This window comes from Periophthalmus magnuspinnatus, chromosome 9, assembly GCF_009829125.3.
Source record: "Periophthalmus magnuspinnatus isolate fPerMag1 chromosome 9, fPerMag1.2.pri, whole genome shotgun sequence".
NCBI classification, from domain to species: Eukaryota; Metazoa; Chordata; class Actinopteri; order Gobiiformes; family Gobiidae; genus Periophthalmus; species Periophthalmus magnuspinnatus.
In genome coordinates this window covers 15,566,667-15,592,451 of record NC_047134.1, presented here as the reverse complement: position 1 = coordinate 15,592,451, position 25,785 = coordinate 15,566,667, and the positions used below count along the sequence as shown (strand labels likewise).

Here is a 25,785-nt window from a genome sequence, read left to right as displayed (position 1 = left end):
ACAGGAAATGAAATTGCTTTCATGAACAGCCTATACAATAGATCAGGTCTCCATAGTGAGTTGGTGAAGTGGTAATTATATCAGAGATGTCAGATGTTATTGCCGAGCTGTCACCTCCGAATCTGAGGGAAATGCAAATAAAAATGAAAAAATGTGCTCTTTTGGCCTTGCCCTAGGTGCTGTCCCCTTTGTCTGACTCTATCCTGGCAGAGAAGACCATAACTGTGGCAGAAGACAAAGTGAGCATCACAGAGTTAGGGGTGCAGTTGGTGACTGGACTATCCATGAACCTGCAGCTCAGCACAGGGAGTAACCGCGCCATACTGGCCACTACAACGACACAAGAGGTGCTCACAAGTCTGAAGCAGGTTGGTACCAAGTAAGACAACATAGAAAGCAAAGAGTGGTCAAGTCACTACAATAAAAAAGTTTTTTAAATGTAATACTTTTTTTTAATCTAGAATTGTAGTTAAAACTCACTACAACATACAATAAACACGTATTCACTTTTTGTTCGTGTACAATGATCCTAATAATTACTCAAAGTTGTATTAAAGTGTATATTCTGCTATTTTTGCAATGTACAATAAACTAAAATTTGCTTTTGAACATGACCACTATCCAGAATACCACTCCTCTACCCAAGTGAAGTGTCCTATCTTAAACCTCATCGCGTGTGTCAGCTTAGTGCTTTGATCTGCCCGTCAGCCCTGTCCCCAAGTCTCCCCGCACACTCTCTACATTCTTCTTTCTCTAAATGTGGAAGGACAACAAGGCGTTTATCCGAGCTATATCTACACACTGTGGAGATAAGAGGCAGCCTGCAGTCCTCTGTGTCACTGGGAGATATAGTGTACAGGCCTGCAGGGATTTGTCCTGTGGAAACATTAAAGCCAAATTATGAAATGTTGCAGCATGTCCCCAGAGGAAATCTACACTGACATGAGCCATGTTTAATGTTCTATATAAGCTTCCTCTTCTTTAATCTTTAAACAATGAGGTAACAAAAGCGCACAACAGACCAAGCCTGCCCGTGATTTGCAGCTTCTATCTATACCTATCTAAGAGCTTAATCAGATCAAATCTGAAAAAAAAAAGTTAACTTTTCCGTTCAGAAGTCATTTCAGTTCATGTGCATCTTAAATTACGGGGTGCATTTTATCCATATCAGCATGGAGACTATGTTTTACCTTGTTATGAACTTTATTGTCCACAGAGCCGCAATGTTCTTTTACAGACTTTTGGGTCACACAAATTTCCTCCCCAGGAACCTATTGAAGCTTACACAATGGAGTCTAACTTCTTTGGGCCAAAGCTGACCTTAAACTGACTCAGAAGAAATGCAGCTGTTCTTGGGGTCATAGAATCCATCCAGGCTGAACCTTCCATTATATATCACATATATAATACATCACATTTACTTATGGCTCCGTCTGTGCAGGTTGTATTTGTGAATAGCAACATAGATATTCATTTTAATATTGGCTAATTTAGGAAAAAGAAAGTTAAATAATTATAGTTCCTTTTCCTTACATTCTCTGTTCTGTGTTTTTGTTTTGTTTTTTCCCAGGAGGCCCTGATCAGTGCCTGGCTACAGTTCAGTGATGGCTCAGTTGCTCCCCTGGATCTTTACAACTCAGACTTCTTCATCCTCACCGCCACATCTCTGGACGAGGAGGTGATCACAGTGCACCAAGACCCCTCGTGGAAATGGCCCATTATTGTTACTGAATCTGAGGGCCAGGGACTGCTGGTCAGGGTGGAGATGACCGTTTGTGAGATGTGTCAAAAATATAAACGTCGCAGCATTTTGGCAGCAGGCAACTGTAACATCCGGGTGCAGTTTGGGCACGAAGATAGGAGCAGTGATTACGACGATATGGAGGCTCGAGGAAGGCCTTCGCAGGACCGGACTGGCACTGGCACACTCTACTATGGCAGCTCTATCTCTGACATGGAAGACGGAGTGTTACGCAGAGCGACCACCACAAAAAGTGCAATTATGCGTCGACCAAACGGGAATAAACTTTCCGATGATAGCGGTCAGGGGGACTTCACAGACTTCCCTGCTCAAGTCGACCTGCCACGCGGGCGCAACACAGACGATGATCTTATAGCAGCGCGGGGACTTACGGATTTGGAGATTGGGATGTACGCTCTTTTAGGGGTCTTCTGCCTTGCCATTTTGGTGTTTCTCATCAACTGCATATCATATACTCTGAAATATCGCCACAAAGAGCTTTCAATTGAAGGACAAGAGACGATGAACCATTCTCACGACTGGGTGTGGCTTGGTAATGACGCTGAACTGCTAGAAAGCCAGATTAGCTTGTCGCCGCAGCAAGAGGAGCAGACTTCCATGATAGAGTCCAGCAGTGGGCTTGAGGAGGGGAGTCATTTACTCAATGGAGGTACAGCACAGAAAAACATCCAGGGTCAAGTGCACCGAACATGCGATACCGGGGGCAAGGACAGCAAAGGGGACTCGCCAACTACTAAAAGGAAGAGAGTGAAATTCACCACATTCACCACTATCCCATCAGAGAGTAGCTACCCCACTGTGAGCACACTGACTAGCAGCCATAGTCAAGACATTAAGTGGGTGTGCCAAGACGTGGAGCTAGAGGGCGCCAAGGAGTTACGCAATTACATGGAAAGGCTAAATGACAGTGCGCTGATGAAAGATGTGGTGTGATTTCTTTGAACACTTGTAATAAGCTCACCCTTTTGCCTTTCAGGGGGAAGTTAGCAAATTATAGATCAAATAAAAACTGCCAAAGCAACATGAACACTGATGACATGAAACTACGGACATTGGAAGGATTTATTTATATTTCCCTTTGTACCATACAGGGTTGTAGTAGAGTAATAACACTAGAACTAATGCAATTCATATAAATGGACTGTAAAGAGGCAGAAGATGGATGTTTAAACATTTTAAAGTGTACACATTAAAAATTATTTGAATTTTGTAAAAAAAAAAAAAAAAAAAAAAAAGAAACAAAAAAAAAAAGGATTTCAATTTCAATGCCACCGTCAGTTTCTGTGATAAGACGCAGGATACGAGGTGAAGGACGTGCATGTAAGTGGGATATACAAAGCACAACGGTCTCAGTCCTTTTAGTGTCTTTGTCTGCTCACTGTGTACTCACTGAAACATTGTTGTGTCCAGAGAGGATCAACTTCTTATTGAGTGAGCACATTTTAAGGCCATTTGTTCTCAGGGGTTAGTCGCAGTCTTACAGCGTGCTACATCCTAGACTTTATTATTACTGCGTATATGTAAACAGAACACAGACACTTTTCAAAGACACCAGACTGAATATTGTTCAAAATATACACTAGTTGAATAGGTTAATTGTTTTTTCACCTTTAAAAACAAGGACTACAGATTTTATTTATTTTTTTATAGCTGTCAAAAAGTCCTGACTGCTACTACTTTACGTTTCACACAGTTCCCATACAGTTCAGGCACAACAGATACTCATCTAGCACTCAATGGGCAACATGGAAAAGGTGACATATTTATGGCCAGTCCAGTCATAATATAAGAGTACTGCAAACTCCCACAGCCTCAAGTAAAGCTGACCTGGCATAGTCTAATGAGCCATGCCCTTTGGGAGTAAATACACACAGAGATAATGACACGCAAGGTGGGAAATGTTTTCCTTTTGCAAATGAATCTTTTATTATTCAGATAATTGCACAAATAATGCTCATCTGCGAAAACTTCCTAAACAAAAGCAGCCGGCTGAAAAATTACATTTTGTTCATTGAATGTTATTATCGTCACAGCGGTGTCGACTGATTGCTTTGCATTTTGTGTCCCCTTTTATCAGAGAGAAAAAGTGTTCACATTATGTTAACCGTTGGCGCGGTATGGATCAGATTGTTAATCAGTGACTCAGAAAAGGTGGGTATGGAGGGTGAGGGGGGCACTTATGCACAGACTACCTGAGTGTAATTAGTGCAGCCGTTTCAATCAGAATTCTCCGTCAACAACACTCACCTCTGAATGAAAAATAAGTTTAGTAGTTCTTTTTCACTTAACTCACTTTGTTCAAGTGGCTGTTGACTGAATCGTATCAGTAACATTGATCCCTCTTATGTAAAGAGTAATTACTGAAACAATACAAGCGCAGGGCATTTTGAGGATGACTCATTGAGGTATAAACTACATAAAATAAACATTATCCTAGTGTGAAAATGCAGTAGCTTTTTCCTATTCTCTACCGAAACACAAAATAAAAAAAATAACACATGTGCTACCTATACATGTGCTCTTAAGCCACCGCCACGAGACAGTAAATCACTTTATACCAGTGCTATATTGGAGGCAGGTTGATGCTGTGCTGTAGGGCCCGGGAGTAGTAGTAAATGATCTATCCCTGTACCCTTGATAGTGATCATACCTGTATCAGTTAAAATGTTCACGTCCCCATTGTACAATTATTGCAAGTGTTACCACAATTACATCAGTCAACACTTTACAGCCCAAAATACATCACCTTTTTATTGCTTTTATCAATGATGTTTGGATTGTGACCGCAGTAGTCTCTTTAGGTCTAGGAGGGATTCACTTGTCAGCCACTAGGGGCATGATTGATGGAGGGCCTGTTGTAATTAAAACACTACAGTGACTTTGTGTGGTGACCATTGTGTCTTGTTCGAGTCTCGTCACCACAGCACCAAACCAATAAATCCCCCTTTCTCTCCTCTCCTGGGTAATACCCCAGACCTGCTTGGCTGTGGGACTTGTTATCTAATCATCAAACTTGTAGTATTCTTGGAGGGCACAAAATATGAAGTTATTTTGTCGGCCTTGAAGACTTGGCTGACTCAAAATCAAGGGGGTCCAGCTTCCCCAAGCCGAAATCTTAAATAGGTTTTTAATTAAATTGATGAAGTGAGACCAACAAACTCTGGCTAATGGCTGGCTGCGCTCCCTGTGGTCCCAATGTGCTGGGTCTGGATTTGCAATTTCCAAATGATTATGCACTGCTGTGATTTATGTTGCCACCTTTGAGTTCATTTTAAATCAGTCCGCAGTCGTTTTACAGAAAATAAACATGTAAAAAAGAAATGTAGAGCTGAGGTGAGGGAGTAAAGGTTGGATTTATCAGGGAGAGTTTCTGCAGAGAGAGCCAGGAGAGGGGGAAGACAAAAGCAGTCACAAACAAAGCATCTTCTCTGATCTATTGTCAAGTAAGCTGTGGCTTGGCACAACAGTGTATTACTACGGCAAGGCGAGCTAGTAAACACATACTATTTTGGAAGTGTTAGTATATTAGATAATTAGACTGCAGTAGTTATTGGTGCATTTATGTACGCTTATTAAAAAAAAAAAAAAAAGGGCAAAGAGGGATCAAGGCATTCAAGTTTCAATTTCACAAGTTTCAGTATCATTTAATAGATAAAATAAATATGTATCTCTTTATTTAAGAAGTTGGAGTGGGGGATATACCAAAATTAATATGATTTTCTAGGGCCTAGATCATGATATATAAACACGGAAAACTTTACACTGTCTTTAAAGTGGAACTAAAAACTAAATCTACTCTTTTTGCTACTAAAGTCTATATATGGTGTTTTTATAGTATTGTCTTCTGTTCTCAGTCCTATTTGGCAGTTTTAGTGCAAACTAGGTATATTTACAGATTTGTGTGTGCTGCCTCCAGTGGCCACTGCAATTTCAAGTACTACATGACATCACACAGGACTGCCCTGATCACAGCCAGGTGTTGGAAGGTGGAGTTTGAAGTGTGGATACCTATTAGACCAATATGTCCAGATCTCGACCCCTCCTCCCCCTCACTCTTTTCTTTAGTCCTCCCGGTCCTGTCCTCTTAACAGCTCTATTTGCAACATGGTTGTAGGAGAGGTTTAGGTGTTTAGTCCCACTTCAAGAGGTAATTTCAACAACCTGCCTCTTTTCAGAATTCACACCTCACTGTGGTTGGTTAAATCCACCTGCCACACACTCAGAGACAGACAGAGGTGGATCAAGGAGGAAACGTGTGTTTTAGCTTTAAAGCAGCATGTGTCACATCACAAAAATAGTAAATTCTCAGAGTCAGATAATGGTATGATTTTTTAAATTTGCTCAGCTCTACTAAGCTTCTCAAACATTTTTTTTCTTCTTTTTTTCACTGAAAATTTAAAATCAGATCATTTTATACTTCCCCTAACATTTGCCAGTGCTTATTAGTTCTCTTTGCTTTGCTGTCGGCTTCCCCACAGGATACTGCATCTCATTATATTTTTCTGTCCCGGAAACTTTATTCAAGTATTTGAAGATGCATATATGCAAAAAATATCCTCCACCATCATGACTCAACCAAGATCAAATAAGGTAGCAAGCATCAGATACAGTACAGTCATTTTTCTACAGCATGCCGCACAAATAGCATAGTATTGTATATCTGTGAGCACTGTGTATGGGGGCAACAGTGTAGGTCAGGGTTATGCCGATACACCTGAAACAATGGTATTCTTTAGAGCGTTTGGGAGGAGATCTGTCTTGATACTCGCTCACTTTTATGGGAGTCGAGGCCTATTCTGTATACACAAGAGGCTCTAAAGCTCGGGGCACCGGCACTGAACTCAGATAGATGAATGCAGTTAACGCCTTTTATGGTTGCTTATTTCACACATCATCTGTCTGAATGAACAACCCTTAACCCGCCTTGTACCCTGGTGCTCTGAAATAAAAAAAAATAAAAAACTGGAACAAATATAGAATTTTTATGTTTTAGATTTTCGGTGTATGTTTGTCTTCAGCAGGTCCAGGGGTTTAATAGTATGTGTAGTATTTATTCTTTTCCTGAAATGAAGGGAGTTTTTACGTTTTCATTTATGCATTATTAAGTCCAAAGGAAATATTCTCCAATAAGCTGCAGGATGTCTTCAGATTTTAAAAGACTAATACAATAATTAGTTGAGTGGAATTGAGAGACGATTAGTCCTGAGAGAGGAGCTAAATTGCGTGCTCGGCCTTTTCCTTAAACATTGTGTCTGCATTATCTTATCTTAATTAACAGACTGTGATGTTTTATAATCCTTACATTATGACAAGAACATCTATAGAGGGCATCTGCTCTCACATAACACAATACAAGTTCTCCCATACTCCTTTACCTAATTTGATAATTGTAACGTTTTATTGTCCTGCCAAGCTAAGCCAACATACTTCATTATCTTTATATAAAATATTAACATTAAAATGAGTTCCACCCGGGCCACATAAGGAGCATATAACCACTCACCACAGAAATAAACTGGGACTAAATTCAAATCCAAGACTAGCCCAGGACCAAAAGACTAAAACAGTACCAGGACCAAATCATGAACACACCCTTAGACCCGCAATAAATGACATTAAACAGAGTATTTGCCCAGCAAGCTGAAGGTTGGTCGTGTGAACCCCAGTTAGCCAGTGAAGACTTTTGTTGTTGTGTCCTAGTGCAAAACATGTGTACACTGCCTGGCCAAAAAAAAAACAACGTCAAAACAAAAGGTCACACACTCTAATATTTGGTTGAACCGCCTTTAGCTTTGATTATAGCATGTATTCACTGTGACATTGTTTCGATTTCACTTCTGCAATGTCACAAGATTTATTTCCATCCAGTGTTGCATTCATTTTCCACCAGGATCTTGCATTGATGATGGTAGAGTCTGACCGCTGCACAAAGTCTTCTCCAGCACATCCCAAAGATTCTCAATGGGGTTAAGGTCTGGACTCTGTGGTGGACAATCCATGTGTGAAAATGATGTGTCATGCTCTCTGAACCACTCTTTCACAATTTGAGCCCGATGAATCCTGGCATTGTCATCTTGAAATATGCCCGTGTCATCAGGGAAGAAAAAAATCCATTGATGGAATAACCTGGTCATTCAGTATATTCCGGTGTCAGCTGACCTCATTCTTTGAGCACAGACTGTTGCTGAACCTAGACCTGACCAACTGGCGGAGGTTCGTACCTATCTGCTTAGTTAAATCCAGGTGGCAAGGTTTTTTTTTGGCCAGGCAGTGTACATTTGACACATGCAAACAAAACTGACAGTTTCTGAAACCTTATGAGAGAAAAGAACAATTCATATTTTGGTATCAACAAAACAAAACACGTCTTACTTCAGAAAGTAATTACAATCTGAATATTACAATGTGTAAGATGCTGCAATAATAAAATAAGAAAATCTTTATTTGTTGCAGCGCAAAGTTCAACAGCAGGAGAAGTATGTAAAAAAATCAAGATTAATAAAATAGACTTAAATCTAACTTGAATATAAGAAATACTTAGAATAAATAAGATTCAAAAAGGTGTAGTACAAGTAAAATATAATGGTGATTTAATGATGTATAGGCAGGCTGCAGCTTTATTATTAAAACTGAGAATAATTTGACATAAGCTGGTAAAAGTACGCTCGTGGGGTCTGTTCAATTCTGCTCAATAAATCAAATAAAATATTGTGACAGCAGCAGTGAAAGTCTATACCCCGCTGTTATAGCTGCCTTCATAACCACTAGGACGTGTCTGAAATTTCTCTTGACATGAAAAACAAGCTGCTGCTGTAGAATTATGACCCGGAGGTTTTGTGTTGACTTCAGACATCAAACTCAACCCTGCTGACCAAATGTTGCAGGAAATGGTCTTCTCTGAACTGAATTTGAAATGATGCACCGCCATGTGTAGATTTCAACCTGATGACACTATAGAGAAATCCACTGAGGAAGAGGATGCTCGTTACATAAAACTGCAAAATATACTGGAGTTGTAGTAATTGTACATGGCCATAAAGAGCAACCAATGCATTCTAGTACAATTATATCAACACAAACTAGTATCACTAAAACTAATTATGTTTGTAGTACTATAATAACAGTAAAAGTGCTGACTTCCACTACAACCTTGTCACAGTGATCACTCCCACTCATAGTACTACTGTGTTGGGAAGAATATTTTTAAAACATATGTAGTTAAAGAATATTGCCTCCCTGCATTAAAATCTGTTTTGTAACATTAATTTACATGGCACAATCAGTGTACTCTATTCTGAATACTTCACATTTAAGTATTATATTATGGTGTAAAACATAGTGTTGGGCATATATGTATCACTGATTAGAGAAGAAAAATCACACACACACGCTCACACACAGCTGTTGTACAGTTTGAAGACTAAACAAATACCCCAAGACATTCCTTTAATTTTAGGAAAGTAACTGTATACTGAACAGCACCACATGAAAGACGTCCTGTAACAGAATTACTCAAAATGTGTATTGAGAATATGCATTTTCAGTACATGTATTTAGTTACTTCCCAACACTGATTACAACGGCTTACTCCTATTGCTACTGCTATAAAAATATATATTTAAATATCATTATCATTTTTCTTCTCTACTCAAGTGTAAACTATTTTCAGAATGAATTATAAGTAGGCTAATAATAAATTAACCCAGTAAAAATATATATATATATATATAAACATCCCATAAAAAAGCTGCAGTTTCCTTCGCTGGAACAAGGCTGTGCACCTCACACCCCAAACAGTGAATATTCCTTCTTATAAATAAATGAACACAATGTACTTTAAGCTAGTCTAAGAACAGTAACAGAGTAAACATGCTGCGCTGACAGGAGACGTTAACTCAAGTGTGACATTTTTTACATACATTTCATATACGGTGTGAGTAATGAAAAGGGGCATTATTTTTAATAGCGGCTGCCAGAAAACACGTCAGCACTACTTGTCAAAATAGAGTACATGAAAACGCATAATCAAATCAGGCAATGTGAGTCATTCAGGCTAAGACCTAAAAATAATCCAATTTAGCTCTCATTCTAATAAACTTTAATAGGCACAAATAAATCCACAAAATTATTCAAATTATATAGAGCTAGGAATAGAAATAAAACTGAAATCTGTTAACAAATCAAGAGCACGTTACATATATAAAACAGCCAGCAAAGCATTCAATTCACAAATAAAACCATGTGTCTTTATAGCACAGCAGACCACATTAAAATGAAGATTTCCTAAACATAACTTAAGTCCTGAGTTTTATCTGTGAATATGAAGCTAATCTGAGGAGTAAAAAGTGAAATTCTTCCACAGGTAAAGAAAATATATCACAGTACATGTCGAAATGACACATTACATACTCATCCATTATAAAACATTAAATCGTATTTACAGTCAAGATTTTCTGACTTCTATAATACAGTTTAACACAAAATAAATGAATATTCATTAACATCAGAGTTTGTTACTAATTAGTAGTTTTTCATAGAGACAGTGGCTTTTCTGTTTGACCTACACTAAAAAAAATTCTTTCAGCTACAGTATTTTTGGATAATGTCTCATTATACTTAATGGTTGATGCTTATAGTGCATTTAATAGTTATCATTTACATATATTCATTGAGCCATTGTAATTATAGCGAATATATGTAAATGATGGTAGATAGGACATCTCAGAACATAGTTTTAACTGTCTATGTCTGTCATCATACATTATAAATACATATTGACCAAATTCTTAAAACATCAATTCAATTTACACTTTAAGTAGGCCATATTTTCTAAAACTTAATCAGACCAAATGACAAGATAAAGATAGCAATGTAATTATTCAAATACATCACTCTAATAAAAATATACTGCAAGTAAAAAAGTTACTAAATCAATTTTGATCTTGAGCTTTAGTGGTTGAACACAATGGCCTTCTCAGTGGTTACAACTCCCCATAAACAACTACATCAAATGAACTGACCCCTAACATTTCATAAGATCATTTGTTAACTCGATGATACATAACAAGGCTAACATCTAAAAAACTAAAGGTGACTATTAAAACCATCAATGTCCTTGTCAGAAAATACTTAATACTGGAGAACAACTGGCTGCAATGCCTCATCTCAAGTGCAAACGGTTAAAAGGCAAAACCAAAAAGGAATACATCATAAAACTCTATCTATAAGAGGCCTGTGTCTGTAAAACCATCATTATTATGAAAGTGACAAAGCACCCCTCACAAAAAGACATACTATTTAAATTTCTTGGGAGTCATTCTCTTACAATAGGCTAAATGTGCTAAAGTACCTTCATAAAAACAGTCTTTGGGGGTAGAAAAGGCATGTATGGTGATGGGTTGTGTGTGTTGAGGTCATGAGGAGATGTGGCTCTGTTGTCGGCTCAAGGATCGACCCTTCTGTCGTTCATATTTGACCGAGACGATAAGGAAGACCAACAGAGTCAGGCCCTGGATCCCCGCCAACAGGAAGAAGTAGTAATGCAGGGAGCAGTCATTAATATTACCTGGGGAAAAAAACATTTTTCAGGCAATTAACACTAATGCATTCCATAATGTTGATGTATAGTTAACAGTCTATTGTACTTGTATAATATTTAATAGTGTTAATCTGCCAACTCTCAGAGGCCTCATTCTGTTTTAAATGAGTCACATACTTTGCTATCCACTCCTCCTATAGTTCAGCATCCATCATGCTCATGCAACTAATGAGTGAAGAGACCAATTACTGTGAGGTGAAAAATATAAAAGCAGCATGCAAACATGAAAGAAAAAAGCTATATGGACCATCCTTAAGTAGTATTGAGGATTCAAATTAGGATTAGGCAAAATTGTCCTTTTATGCAAAAAAACAAAAACAAAAACAAAAAAAAAAAACAAAACCCCCCCGAAAAAACCCAAAACAAAACACACACATCAATAAATGGATGCCCAGACCAAACGTTATAGACAAGCGCTGTATGCAATCGTTGCAGAGTAAGTTGCAACAAGTTACAAACATAAAAGACTGACTTGAAATGTGCATGGCATCCAAAAGCAAATGTGTCAGGAGTTTAGATTGAGGACTGGGTGAGTATTTTTCATGTCTCCCACATGCCGATGAAACCCAGGGAAAGCTCAGTGCCACTCACACACACAGATACAGGGGCTGTATTGATGATGTGGGCTCTCAGCTCTGATTCCAGACACTAGTCTTTCATCACTATTAGAGCGCGGCTTCTGAAGGGACTCCGAAAAAGGAGCAAAGAAAACATAAATAAACTTGAGATTCCGCTTTGATTTCAGGAGACTGAAATATGGCTGTGATCAGGAAGTGAAAAAGGGAGAAGGAAATGAATTTCTAGGTATATTCATTGTACACTAATAAGACATAACATTATGACCACCTGCCTATTACTGTATTGCTGGTCATCCAGTTGCTCCATGCACAACAGTTTGTAATAGCAAAAGACAAAGTTTAAATCTATCAACTTGTCCAGTTGATAGATGTAAACTTTGTCTTTTGCTATGGATCAGACCTGGACGACTGAGGGTTTACACAGACAACAGTCTGTAATGAACAGGAGGCTTTAAAATAGAGCCACAATGAAGAGATTTGTGATCAATGAACACATTTCAGTGGTAATATTCAACTTGCTGAATCAAACTCAAGTAGTGCATTCTTTCCTGTCAAATGTTTAGTGATCTAGGACTGCTGAATGAATTTTCAGTTTGTGACACTGGGGGAAGTCAATCTTATTCAGATATAAAACTCAAGAGGCCAAAAAACAAATGCCGTTTTTGTGTCACAGAGGCTTACAATGTGAAGGGAAAGCAGACACTTTTACATTAGTCACTGCTGGGTGAGTAGGCCGACAATAGGATTGGTTTCAGACAAGCTCCGGCCTCTTGACCATGTCGTATAATGGACTCCAGGCAGCAACTTTTTGGCTACTCTATTCACTTCAGCCTCTAGTACACACATGCAGATAGATCTGAGAGGAATGTTTCTCTGACAAAAAGGTGCTGATTGTAATATTCATCTGAAAAGAGACCATTTCCTTGCACATTTCCTTACACACTTCTTAAGTACTTTATGAAGATGTGAGTCTGGCTAATTAACCTGTCAATTCACCAGTGACCAATCAGGGACATGCATGGTCTGTCCATATTGGAAAAATAAAAGGAAAAAGTATCACAGGGGAATGAAAAACATCTTGGATTTTTGCAGAATCAATGATTGAAGCAATCTATATCTGAGGTGAGAGAAATTTAATTTCATTTGTAAATAATCAGTGACCAAAGATCTCCTTCATTTCACGTGTCACTGAAAAAACAAATCTGCACAATTACGTTCGGCCAGGCTTGAGAGGGTGTGGGGGCCAGACTGTATAAAAAAATAGAGATATCATTCTGAATTTGCCAGGCAAACCATTTTCTGAGAGACTAAGAGACTACTAATTGATACTAAAGCTAGTATCAAAACTAAATGTTTATCGATACACAAAGACAATCACATAAGCAGGACAAAATCTGAGAATAATCTCAATATCAGAACTAATATACGACCACATGGTTATATAAAAGAAAGTACGATTATTTAGTGTTGAAATTTACACTCTTAAAAATCAGAATCACGTATCAAGCCTATTGCTTGGTATCAAAATCAAATCTAAAATGTTTACACCATAACACTACTTTACACACTGTCTAACGAGAGTAAGCACCTGTGTGCTTTACATGATCACTCACTATCAAAGCACCTGTGTAAAATGTCACTATAACAGAGTCTCTGTGATAGTCCAATCATTTAAAGTGCAAACAAATACATAATAATATAAATGCATCCACATGAGTAACTGATGACTGAGAGATCCTTGTCCATTTCTGTTATGAAGTGTAACCCATGAGGCCATGGAGCTTTGATCTGAGAACAGAGAGTGCCCTGATCACTGAACTTCCACTGCACGTTAATAGAACCAGTGGGCAATGGAAAACCTGATATTACCTTTGACCCCATCACACATTTGAACGCATTATATTGTCATCTTACAAAGGGTTAGATCACAAGAAATAGATGGGAGAATTGTGTTCTTTGAATAATTCATGAAGCAAAAAAAATATGCTTGACAGAAGAGAGGGAAAGAGCATTTTCAATGATCAAGCCTAGAGTTTTCAATCGATAATTCACTTAAACAGATAGTCAAGCAAGCATACACTCCTGGGGTTTTAATTAAGATGGCAGCATGCAGTGTTTTTCTAATAATAAGTCAATAATGTAGAGCAGGAACGTACCACACACAAATGGTTTAGACTTTAGCAAAATGTTTCAAAGGAGAATTAAAGTGTATCCAAGGCAGCGGTATCTCCAGCAACAGCCCACTCTCAATTGTGTTGTTGGCAGGTACTGAACGTCAGCGCTGAACCAATCCTGATTGAGAACATTTTTATTTCACAAATCTCCTTACAGCAGCCTAGAGATTATTTTAGGCAACTCAATGTCAACCTTTTTGTACATTTGAAAACTAAAAATAGCAAACAAAATGAATCTCAAAAGCTTTCTCATTTTTAAAAGAATGAGGAAATTATGTCATGCTTCAATTTAGTAATGGCAGTGCTCTGCTCCAAGTTCATAAAACAGTATATGAAATGGGTCCTCCTTCAGCCTTGACCCCTGGGACCCACTTAGCTGCTAGGCAGTTTAAAAATATGAGGGGCTAATTATTCCTGCTAAGAGCTAAACAAGGGTGTTGCTGATAAAACCATTAATGAAAGTCATAAATATGGCAGTTATGAGCAAAATGCAGAGTAGCAGAGAAGAAAAGGAAACAAGTAAATATCAATTTAAATGTTAAAATGGATCAATTTATCTGACCATCCACCATTCTGAAATTTTGTGCTCTCAAGGTCCTCAGCAGCTGACTGAATACCAGCAGAGAATAAATGCACTTTTATTTTAGATCAGTATTGGAGAGAATTCTTTTCCTTTAGTGACCATAACGTCCAAGACCAGATATCTGGGGTTAAATATGATTTAGGTAAAATATGCAGTGAAAAGGGTATTTAAAGCAGAGCCCTTTGAGACAGAGGTAGAGATCATGCAAAATGTGTCAGGTGTGACATTCAAATCCTCCAATGAAACTCTGACATTTATCCCAAATTATGAGCTGTTAGAATAAAAAATATGAACAAAAAAGCCCACAGCGATTGTTATGGCCATTTCCTGTCATATGACCAAGACCAGACACCATTTACCTAACTGAATGACACAGAAAGGAAGGCAAATTAATTCAGACCTAGAAACAAAAGGCTTCTCCTTTGCAGCGGAAATACACTTGTGAATAGAGGAAAGGTTGAGCTTGGATTGACTTGGGTTTCGGGTTAGAACGGCAGTGTGTCTTTGACAGCAGCAATATGATGGTCTTATAGCAGACCTACACCAGAGGAATACCAAATAAGAGTGTGATAAATGGCTATTCAGACCGAGGTAACTATAGGAGAACTGTGTGTAGTAGCATCGCAGCAATCAATAACTTGCGTGCTGTTCAGTGCTGCTCACTGTGGTCCAAAGACCAGTGCATTCATGGTTGTGGGTTAGTTGCTTGGCAAGTCCAGTATGATATATCTCTGTATTTATATACAGAGAAATAACAGTCTGGCCCCACTCTCTCTGTAGCGCCTTGAGCCAAGCCCAAACACTACTGTGCAATCAGATTTTTTTCACTGACACATGTGAAACAAAGGAGCTCATTAGTGACTGCAGAAATCTTCAATGTTTTTCAGTTGACAGAAAAACATTTTTTTTCTTTTTATTGTTTTGATATTGATGGATCATGCATTTCCCTGACAGGATAATCCACCTGTCATCACAGCCATCTGAACTTCTCCATTACAATTAATGGAGACGTGTGTATTCTGGATCCCAGGCCAGAGGGTGAGGTTCTTTATTCTATGGAAAATGGTCTAACAAGTTCCATAATGTAACAATGTTGTTGCCTCTCCACAAATAAACAAGGACAAGAAAATATTAAGAACAGTTTGTCAATTGGCCTTACATGAACTCTTTAGAAAATAAAACATACAGTATCATGAAGCAACCATTTTTCCAAGAAAAAGATACTCTCCTAAATGGATTTTAAGCTTTGCACTTGACACTTATGTCATAAGAAGGCCATTTATGTGGGATTTTGCATATGCTTACCAACATTTAAAGCGACAGGGAGCTCTGGCACCACAGGAGAGCTGTGCCATCTCCATGTATCGCTCTGGGGGCAGCTTTACTTAAGAGGGAGCAGGGCTATGTAATCAAACCTCCAGCCTGTGATTAATGTTCTTCATCTGTCTTCAGGCCTGTGCAACTCGGGACAACTTTGGAAAAGCTCACCCAAGATGCTGTTTACTGCACACCGCTTTTGCCCGCAGCCATGGAAATAAACTTGAATCCATCGCACCTAGAGAGCCGAGTGACGTGCAGACCTACTTCTGAAAAAGCTGAAAAATAGTCACCACATCTTGCTTACTTTACTTTGACACATGTCTTTTAACTGTGGCCACGAGGATGTTTTCTTCCTCTTCCCAGGCTCACCTTAAAATTGCTTGTTTTGGAAAGTAGAGAAATAATCTTACAGGCAATCTGGTCCAGTTAAACTTCCCCTGAAGAGAAGGGAGAGTGAGCTAAGGATGGATTTATGAAGCGTGCCTAGCATCTTCCAGTGCTAGCATCATCAAAAGCAGCCCACTACCTGTCGGCGCACTGTATTAACGAGCTATTAGGTGTTTGTGGATAAACAATTTACAGTGCTGGCTTATTTACCGCATGCTCAGGGAAAACTACATCTGGGTTGGGAGCCCTGTCTCACTGGGGAACCCATCCATCTGCTGCTACCACCTTCTTTTCATTCCCTCACATAGACAGATTTACACACACCTTTTGTAGTTAAGCTGACATGCCTATTTGTTATGGTACGCTCTTTTAAAACAACAGGGCTGAGTGTTGGCCCCGCCCCAAACCTCTTATTGTCTAATTTACAAACTCTTCAGAAGGATCTTATATCACCACCAGCTACGATCAAGGATGTTTCAAGACAATTACTTTCTGCTGTTAGAATAAGCACAAACCATTAAATTCAGTCCATACATACAGGGTGGTACAGTAGTCAACAATGTACTACTTGTGTACTTAACAGATTCAAAATAGCATTTCAATGAGAAGTCAAGAAGATAGAATCATCAAACCCTATATACAGAGTGAACCCTCAATTAAGTTCATCCACTTGTCTATTTTGCAAAAACTAGACATCTTATCAGGTATGTTTTAATGTGGTCGGAATCAAAGGTAACCCAAGGAAAGAAGAATGAAGAATAAGCAGGATTTTTAGGTGTTGAAAAATATTTTAACAAATCACTCCATCAAAGTTTGCGCCTTATGGGAATGCACAGAAATAACATTAGGATTGTTATTAATATACTGATTAGATTCAAATTTGGGGAAAAAAAGCATTAAGCGGTAATCAAAGTGCACCAAGCAAGTCATGTAACTCTTTAAGTTGGTAAATGCTCACCAAAGTCTTTACGAGAGGACATCCATCCAATCTGAGGCAGGGAGACAATAGCTAGCAATCCAGAGCCGACAAACGAGCCAATCCCAGAGAAGAAGAAGAACAGTCCCATGATGGCACTCTGCATGGACTTGGGGGCAGCAGAATAAGCAAACTCCAAACCTGCAACATAAAGACACAATAGAAGTAATGTCTGTTTTACTGATAGTGACAACATACTGTAGATATTTAATACCACCATGTCAAGATGGAAAAGTAGTGAGCCAGCGAGATATGCAGAGACAAAAACATAACATTTGTGTCTTTAGTGGCCCAGGAAAGTGCCTGCCAGCCAGCTGACATTGATAATTTCATGGCACCTCAAATGTGATTTTTCAAATGAAGCCCTATAGCCATGTCTGTCAGGGGAGATTAGGGAGCTGCGCGGAAATACATTTGCCTTTTAAGACCTTTCTTGCCTGCTGACATTGTACAAAATAATGACTCTACTCAGACATAAACAAATTTGATACAAAATTGTTGGAGAAGAAAAGGATAAGGAGAGGGCAAGGGGAACATAAAGGTAACAAGCATTACCTTAAGTACATATATATCAAGTAAAGCATGAACTGTAGGCTGCCCATTTGTGGCCATGATACTATTGGCCTTACAGTAGAATATTATTGTTTAAATAAACATTGTATAATAGAACATATATATGCAAATCTATTATCAGTCAAGTAGAAGTGACAAATTCCCTGGCATTTGAAGTTAAACATATTTAGGTAGGGACAAGTCATTGTTTCTTATTGCATATTCAAGTAGTACCACTCTTTCTATAACTGCCAAGTGTTAAAATTAGTAAAATATTTAGTTACTTTCCACATCAGCAAAATACGGTTCCAACAAGGTGACATCATGTACAATAACTAGAGTCTAGACAATAAAAAGTTAAATTAATTGCCATTTTGGGAAGAGAGTTGGACATTGTTTGAAATATAGTAGTCAATAGGATAGTCAATCCAATAGAAAAACTAAAGATTGACATAATTTTGTTGGCCAGCTGCTCTTGGTTTAGAAAACACAGCCCTGACACTTAGTGGAATATGCAAAATGAAATACTCCTATAGTTTTGTTAATATATATTAGCCTCATTCATTTGGAAAAAAGGTCAGATGCATTAAACGTATAACCCAATCTTTGTTTGTCAAATAAAAACAATGTGTACAAGAAGAACATGACCTTAAGTAATAGCATAATGCAGGATGACTCAATCATAGCTAGACACTTTGGCAAATGTGAATCACTGAGGTAATTGAAGCCTGGAGTCAACATGGAAAAGGCTTTTTAAACAAACAACATTTCCATTGATTTTCATTCTGTCTAGTAGCATAAACTGTAGGATAAATACTGCAGACATCTTTAACATTGTGGTGCCGTATGCGTTTTCATCTTCCTTTTATTGGAGGATAGCATTGTAGCTGTTATTTCTAATCGTGTCTGACTCTGCTGCCTCTGCTTGAAACAACAATTTCTCACATTGTCACATTATAGTGTTACTGGGAACATTTTTCTACTTACAAAGCCTCAAATAAAACAGTGCTTTCAATTCTGGTTTTGAAATGGTACATTATCCACTTGCAAATATGTGTATTGTATGCAGTAAAGATAAGGGCTCATTGAACACCATCACTGTGAACCTTCACAGGGTAGTATTTCAAAAATGGATGGCTCATATTTTAGTGAAAGATGAAGAGGTTTTGTATTCTTATTATGTTGTTAATCAGCATTTAAGTTTCTTTCAGTCTGTTGTACATTTCCTTGTGAGATTGCTACAGTGAGCAGTGATTGTGACTGTACACTCAACCTATTCTCTATTTATTCCCTAAATAACGCAACAATAAATGGATTGGATTCTAATATCCTTCCTAATTAAGTACAAAAACCTCATATTTAATGATTCTTCCTTTTTGTATATAGTAATATGTCCCCATAAGGAGACAACTAACTTTGTAAGATTTTTTTCAAAAACAAGAAAAAAAGTTCTGTTTTAGTAGTTTGGTTAGGGATTATGTTAGAAACACACAAACACCAACTATGAAGGATTTTCAGACTTGACTTAATTTCAGTAGATTTCATTACCAAGTAAGATCAGGTTATTGAGAGTTGTGTGCATGTGCACATTTTTTAATAATTGTCCCTGATTTTGACAGAAACACACATAAAAAAATACTAAAACAACTGTACCTGCAATGCTGGCAAAGATTTCACTGATCCCAATTAAGACGTACTGAGGCACTTGCCACCATATTGGCAAATCTGCAGCAAAGTAAGTTACGTCACCAAACTCCTGGTCGATGGTACCATTTGTTTTAACAATCTCCAGACGCTTGGTTTCCAAAATTCCTATGAACAGAAAAAAACATTGTTAGATAGTCAACAGTAAAATCTATAAAAATCTATTTAGTAATTATAAACTTAATATTGACATTCACTGTGTTCACAAATGTTCATTATTAACAAATTATGTTCATTATTATTCACAAATTAATAACACTTGCTCCCCTGATGATAGGTTAGGCTATTTATAAGACAAACTTACTTGCAAATATACAAATAATTATTTCTTTGTTCTGGTTTCTCTGGGAATGTCTTGCAGAGACAGATTTCTACCCTTAATACTTCATAAAAAGTTGTCGACTTGTAATCCGGATATCATTTTAATGCTAGTCTTCTTTCTCAAGCCATGTGGCATCTGGACAGCTTAGAGCAACACTAAGCTATAATACATATTCACACTAAACATTCATCACTGCATGGCCAAACGCAATCCCAAGGAAAAAATAAAGATGCTTTTGGACACCTAACAGTTATCGAGTTCTGTCCAAGCAGCTTAGTAGAAGACAACATTTAAAGGATTTGATAAAACGTGCATTAACCCACATCAAAAAATGAGTTTGAAAGCTGTGCCCACTTTGAAATAGCTGGACACTGAAAAGAAAGGGGATCAGAGACACCCTTGTGTGGGCTGGAAGGGCTACCCAGCTGTCCTATATAGTACATGTCAGGATGTGCTATGACACCATGTGAAATATTCCTGCAACACTGTCTACTTTTGGTTCTTTTGGAGAACTCATCTTTGAGTTTGTGTACAACATAATTTTGGCAACTGGACAGGCAGACAAACAGAGAGAATACACAGTATGTCAGCTGACAGAGATGCAGTTCAAAGTATAAAAATGTAAGGCAGCTTTCTGGAGAGAGTAAACAAAGCAAAGCAATGCTACTGATAAACAACCACTCACCACCTTTGAAAGTAGGAATTTCATGTTAACTCTGCATTGAAAAGTTCTTAAGGCTAGGTTAAAATGACATACCACTGACTATTCTACACCAAAACTATACCAGTTCTTTCAATTTAAAAATTACAATGATACCAATTTCTATTATGTGAAATAAAATAAGATTGCACTTCATTCACTTATTCAAATCTCATTCAAATACAATAAAACGATAGCTGTTGTATTCTGAAACATTTAGGAAGACAACATAGAGACAACATAAAATGCATACTAATTAATTAAAGACAGATGAAGGATACCTATATAAATTGCATAAACCATTATTACTTAGTGTGCATTTTAAAATCAATGTACATCTTATTTAATTCATGTGAGAGTGGAATATGTATGTAGTGTGGTCTGCATATACTGATAGATATTTCTTCAGGGCACTTACAAATGCAGCGTAACCCCATCAATCAATATTTAAAAGGTCATTAATGACAGAACATATATAGTACTTTAGAGAAAGGGCAATGGTTGTAGAATATATAGTATAATGTGCATCAATCCTCATGAGTGTCACTGATTTGCTTTCCTTCAGCCTCAAGGCAAGTCTCTCTCCTGCATCCTCAATATAGCCTCCAAGTGTAAATGGAGCTAGAGCAGCAGCAGGTTCGACTGATAATTCATTTTTACAATAATCTACACTCCCATTGAGCAAGTACCACCTCTTTGTGCACGGGTTTACATGCAGGAAAAAAATGACGGCGATGTCAGGGTTACTTTTGTTTATCACTTATACGCTTACTCTGCCGATTCCTCTAATTCAGTATTTCCCTGGCCTCTGCAACCTGAGCCACTTGCACTCACCAGCCGCCACAGCAGACCACATGACAAAGAACATTCCCACTGCGATCCTCTTGAGCGAGGAGGGCAGCAGGCCGCGGCGCTTCAGCATGGGATCCACCACTCTGTCCTTAAGGGGGATCAGCAGAAGGATGAGTACTGCATCAAACATGGTGAGCCAGGCCGCAGGGAAACGGAATATTATCTGAGGGAGAGAGAGAAGAATAAACTATTAAAACTGTGCACAAAAGAACAAAGAACAATACATGGAATAAGTGTGTTCCAACACAGTCTGCCAAAATGTTTCAGAGAACACAAGTACTGTAACTCTGTGGGAGAAAGCTTTGGCTTAATACACCTTTGGCACCCCCAAGTGGCCAAGTCAAACATAAGCATATAAACTAAATATAATCTACAAAGTCAGGTTTCAAATCTTATCTCAAATTATTAGTCAACAGTACATTCCCATATATATATATACACACATCTATGTAAATTTTACATTTGCCATTGTGAAGAGTAATGTCTAATAGTAAATTGTGCATGTCTCAGCTGCTTTTACTACTTATAATGAAACAAAAATGTAGGTTTACAGCAGACATAAAATTGCACTAATATTTCATTGAAAGGACTTAATAACATTTGAGGTTTTGTCAGAAACCTCATCCACTATTAATTACATGAAGATCAAAAATGGTGGAATTGTATTTGATCACAACAGAATCATTGAGATGTGTCAGGTGAGGTGAAAGAAGGCAAAGGCATCTAATCTCACTTCCTGTTTGATGTTTCAGAAGTGTTGAGACCGTAGCTGAAATGGCTTAGTTCTGTTTTTATAGCAGCCATGTTGTGAGAAGAAATAACCTTACGCTGTCAGTGGTTTGGAAAATAAGTATTATATATAATTGCTTGGATAGTCTGCAATTAACGTTTTATATACCTGAATGACCAAGTTTAAACTTTAATTAAAATGTACAGTACATCACACACAAAGATTTAAAAAGATATAAAGTGGAATTGGCACAGTGAAGAGATAAAATCACAGACAGGTTGCTAATCTGTGAGGTATTAGTAGTGAATCAATTTGTGTCTTAATCCCAAAGGCATCCCATATATTTACTGCTGCCTCCAGCTGTTGCATACCATTGTATGGCAGTGACCTACTCACTTTTACAGTTCAGCAATGATTATAGTCGTTCAGATTCTTTTAAAAATGAATTAATTTAGATTAAGAGGGAAATTATACTCTTGATCACCATGATTGACTTCAAAAGAAGTTTTGTACATGCAGTGTTACCTTGTTTGAGTCTGCAGTACTGTTGGGAGAGGGAATATAAGGAATCCTCAGATGTAGGCTCTGCAGGATGTAAGTTGTCTGCATCTGCAACACAATAAAATTAAATTCACAGCATGAAGTGAATCTATGTCTTATGAGCACCAAGACACCTGCTGGAAAAATCATTCTGTAACTACTGCTGATGCTAACACAGTAAGGTACAAAGTAGCTAGAAGTCTCTTAATATTTTAAACTAAACAATGGCTGCGGGGCGAGACAGGAGGGATAGACAAATATTATGATTCACAGAAGACAAAACTGTATCCAGAAACATAGTAAACATCATTTAGAATAAATACAACTTCTGCTGATAGATTGTACCTGGAAGTAGACAGTCCAGTATGGGATGAGAGCGAAGAAAACTGGGAGGATTTTCATCAGCGCTTTCACTTCCTCAACTTTGTCCTCAGGAAATTTTCCCCCATATGTCACTTTGGCACTGTCCAGTAGTGAAGGTTTGTTGCTTCAAAGACAGAAGAAAAAAGTGGTTTTGAAAGACCTGATTAATAATGTATCAGTAAGATATAGTCTTCAGAATAAAACATTGGGCTGATGCACTGCTTAAATTGTGACCAGGCATTGTATTTTATGTTTATAATAAATGCAAATAATAATATTTCATATTTTAATTTTTTTCAGTAAACACATGACTCACCGAAACAGGTTTGTCTCTTTGGGTTTCTGAGAACAGCAGGCAAACCCCAGAATTTTGAACATATTTGTGAAGGCACTGCCATCAGCTGGTTTTGTGATAAAAACAGTACGACCAAGTAAGAAGACAATAAAAGAAATTCCCAGACACACTGTGGGAATAATGTAGCCAGCCTCAAAGCTAGTGTTCTGCTGGATGTAGGCCACACATCCCAGAGACAGAATGGCTCCAAGGTTTATGCACCAGTAAAACCAGTTGAAGAATCTGCGCGTCGCTTCTGGGCCTCGATCTTTGACCTACAAAACAATACAGTCACACAGTAAAAAACAAAAATATGTAAAAACAGACACAGAGTCAAGATAAAAAGTGCACCAAAATGTTGTGATGATTAATACAGAACATGTGATAACCTAGAAGCAAATTTATGAATTGACAGGGATTATGGGACAAAGACAATTGTTTAGTAATGTTACATCACAAGTAAGTTAGTCTCAGTGACGCTACAAAACCATTCCACTAGTACAAGCATTTGGAGCATGTAATAAAATGAACAGCTGACTAACACATGTCTAAGAGCTATAACTGTAAACCACATTTTAAGCAGAAGTAGATTTTTCTTTTTTTACTCAGACACAAATACCAACTTTACATTTCCTCATTAAAGTGAAAAGGATGTTTTTTTGGGGGGGTTTTGTCTGTGTGATAATACATACAAGATATGAAAAATAAACATATGCAGATTTTGGTAATCTGGCTGCATGTACCTGCAGTAATGTCAAATTACAGTTTATACATTTGCTGACAAAAGCTCTCCATTAGGGTTTAACAATGCCTTGATAATTATACCAAATGGGATTTAAGGAATTTGAGTGGACAGATGAGGGAAATAATACAGCAGATTTGGCATGGTCTGTTTTTTGTTGTTCTTGCATTTTAAGAATATAAAATAAATAAATAATAACTTTTTTTAAAGCTGTTAAATGTGATGTCTATATGTATGTATGCATATCAAAGTGAAGTGTCATGGTGCAAGATTATTTCCTATCACATGTTTGGCCTCCATTAAGTCACACTGAATGCCTAATCTTGTACACATCAATGATGGAAGACAATGATAACAGTCTCTTTATTGTGAGTGTGAATAACTTCATACTTTACCTGGTCTGCCCCAAATGGAGTGATATTTGACTTGACAGTGCCCACACCTAAAGCAATCAGAATAAGTCCACTATATAGAACTGGGGCACAGTATGGGTCACGGACAGGGCACGTAACGTTGCTCGGTAGAGTACCATTTGGGCTCAGACACTCAGCAGGCTGGACCGGGAAGGGCTTTTCTGGGCCACAAATACCAGTTCTAGTATCTTCATTTGCAATAAAAGGGAAAAATAACATTCCAATGAAGTAGAGTATCAAACTAGATGCAATTGTCCAAAACTTTCCAAGATAAGCATCAGCCAACCACCCTCCAAAAGGCGATATCAGGTAGGTGACACCCATAAACATTAGAAGAGCCTGAGTAGCTTGGGTTGCCTGCCAATAAAATGGATTCTTATTGAGAAATAAAACCAGATTTGACGTGATGCCATAAAATGCAATCCTTTCTAAAGATTCAGCCAGAAGTATAGCAGCGCATGCCAGTCTTCTTCCCTGGAAAACTGAGGGTGGAGTGGGTCTGCTGGTGTCAGAGTCCAGAAGTGGGGTGCTTTCTTGGATATCTCTGTTGTTGTTAGCCATTCTTGCAAATTGACTGCTGACTCCTATAGATATTTTTTAAAGATGATCCTGGAAAAAAAAACATCAACATAAAACTAATTGTCAACACATAAAGAAATCAACAAACTCCTCCACTTGGTTATGCTATGATAACAAACTTTTATAACATTTCACCAGTAGCAGAATAGCTTGTATTAACACACAGTATTAAAACAAGCTAGCACACCATGTTCCTTGTTTGATATGAAGAAAGCTAGTCACAAGTAAGTTGACGTACCTTTATTAGTCAAAACTATCAGTTTTACTTTCCATCAGGGTTACAGGAGCTGTTCCTCGATACTTAGTGTGTGTTGCCCTGAAGTTATAGGCTATAGCATGTCTGAGTACCTAGGAAATCAACAGAAAACCAGCAGTGTCACAATACTATCGCGTGACACATACCGCAATCAACAAACACTTTTCCGTCCCTCATGAAGCGATTTATAGATGGTATTTCCGCATCCAAAGTGTGTATTGACCAGCATCCAGATCACTTGGACATCTACTTCCGGTTACGTAGACGCCAAAGCCGATAAAGGAAGTAGTGCTGTGTAGTTTGGAGGGTTTTTTTTTTTC

At 37.9% G+C, this 25,785-nt stretch overlaps 2 protein-coding genes across 2 annotated transcripts in view; one reads left to right on the top strand and one right to left on the bottom strand.

The window, feature by feature from the left end:
- The window catches only part of si:dkeyp-14d3.1 (transmembrane protein 132C), a 100,801-nt gene extending 97,858 nt beyond the window's left edge, over positions 1-2,943 (top strand). Inside the window, exons 8-9 of the mRNA XM_033972517.2 lie at positions 177-368; positions 1,571-2,943. Coding sequence (XP_033828408.2) covers positions 177-368; positions 1,571-2,695 — 1,317 coding nt within the window. The 3' untranslated portion in view covers positions 2,696-2,943. The remainder of the gene's footprint in view (positions 1-176; positions 369-1,570) is intronic.
- A 5,558-nt stretch (positions 2,944-8,501) lies between these two features.
- On the bottom strand, positions 8,502-25,633 carry slc15a4 (solute carrier family 15 member 4). The gene is made up of 9 exons (XM_033972807.2): positions 25,448-25,633; positions 24,613-25,239; positions 23,458-23,750; positions 23,124-23,265; positions 22,764-22,847; positions 21,491-21,671; positions 19,584-19,742; positions 17,361-17,519; positions 8,502-11,327 (listed from the first exon to the last, which is right to left on the bottom strand). The coding sequence occupies exons 2-9, from the start codon at positions 25,189-25,191 to the stop codon at positions 11,176-11,178; spliced, it is 1,749 nt and encodes a 582-aa protein (XP_033828698.1). The 5' UTR covers positions 25,192-25,239; positions 25,448-25,633; the 3' UTR covers positions 8,502-11,175.
- Positions 25,634-25,785: the final 152 nt, after the last annotated feature.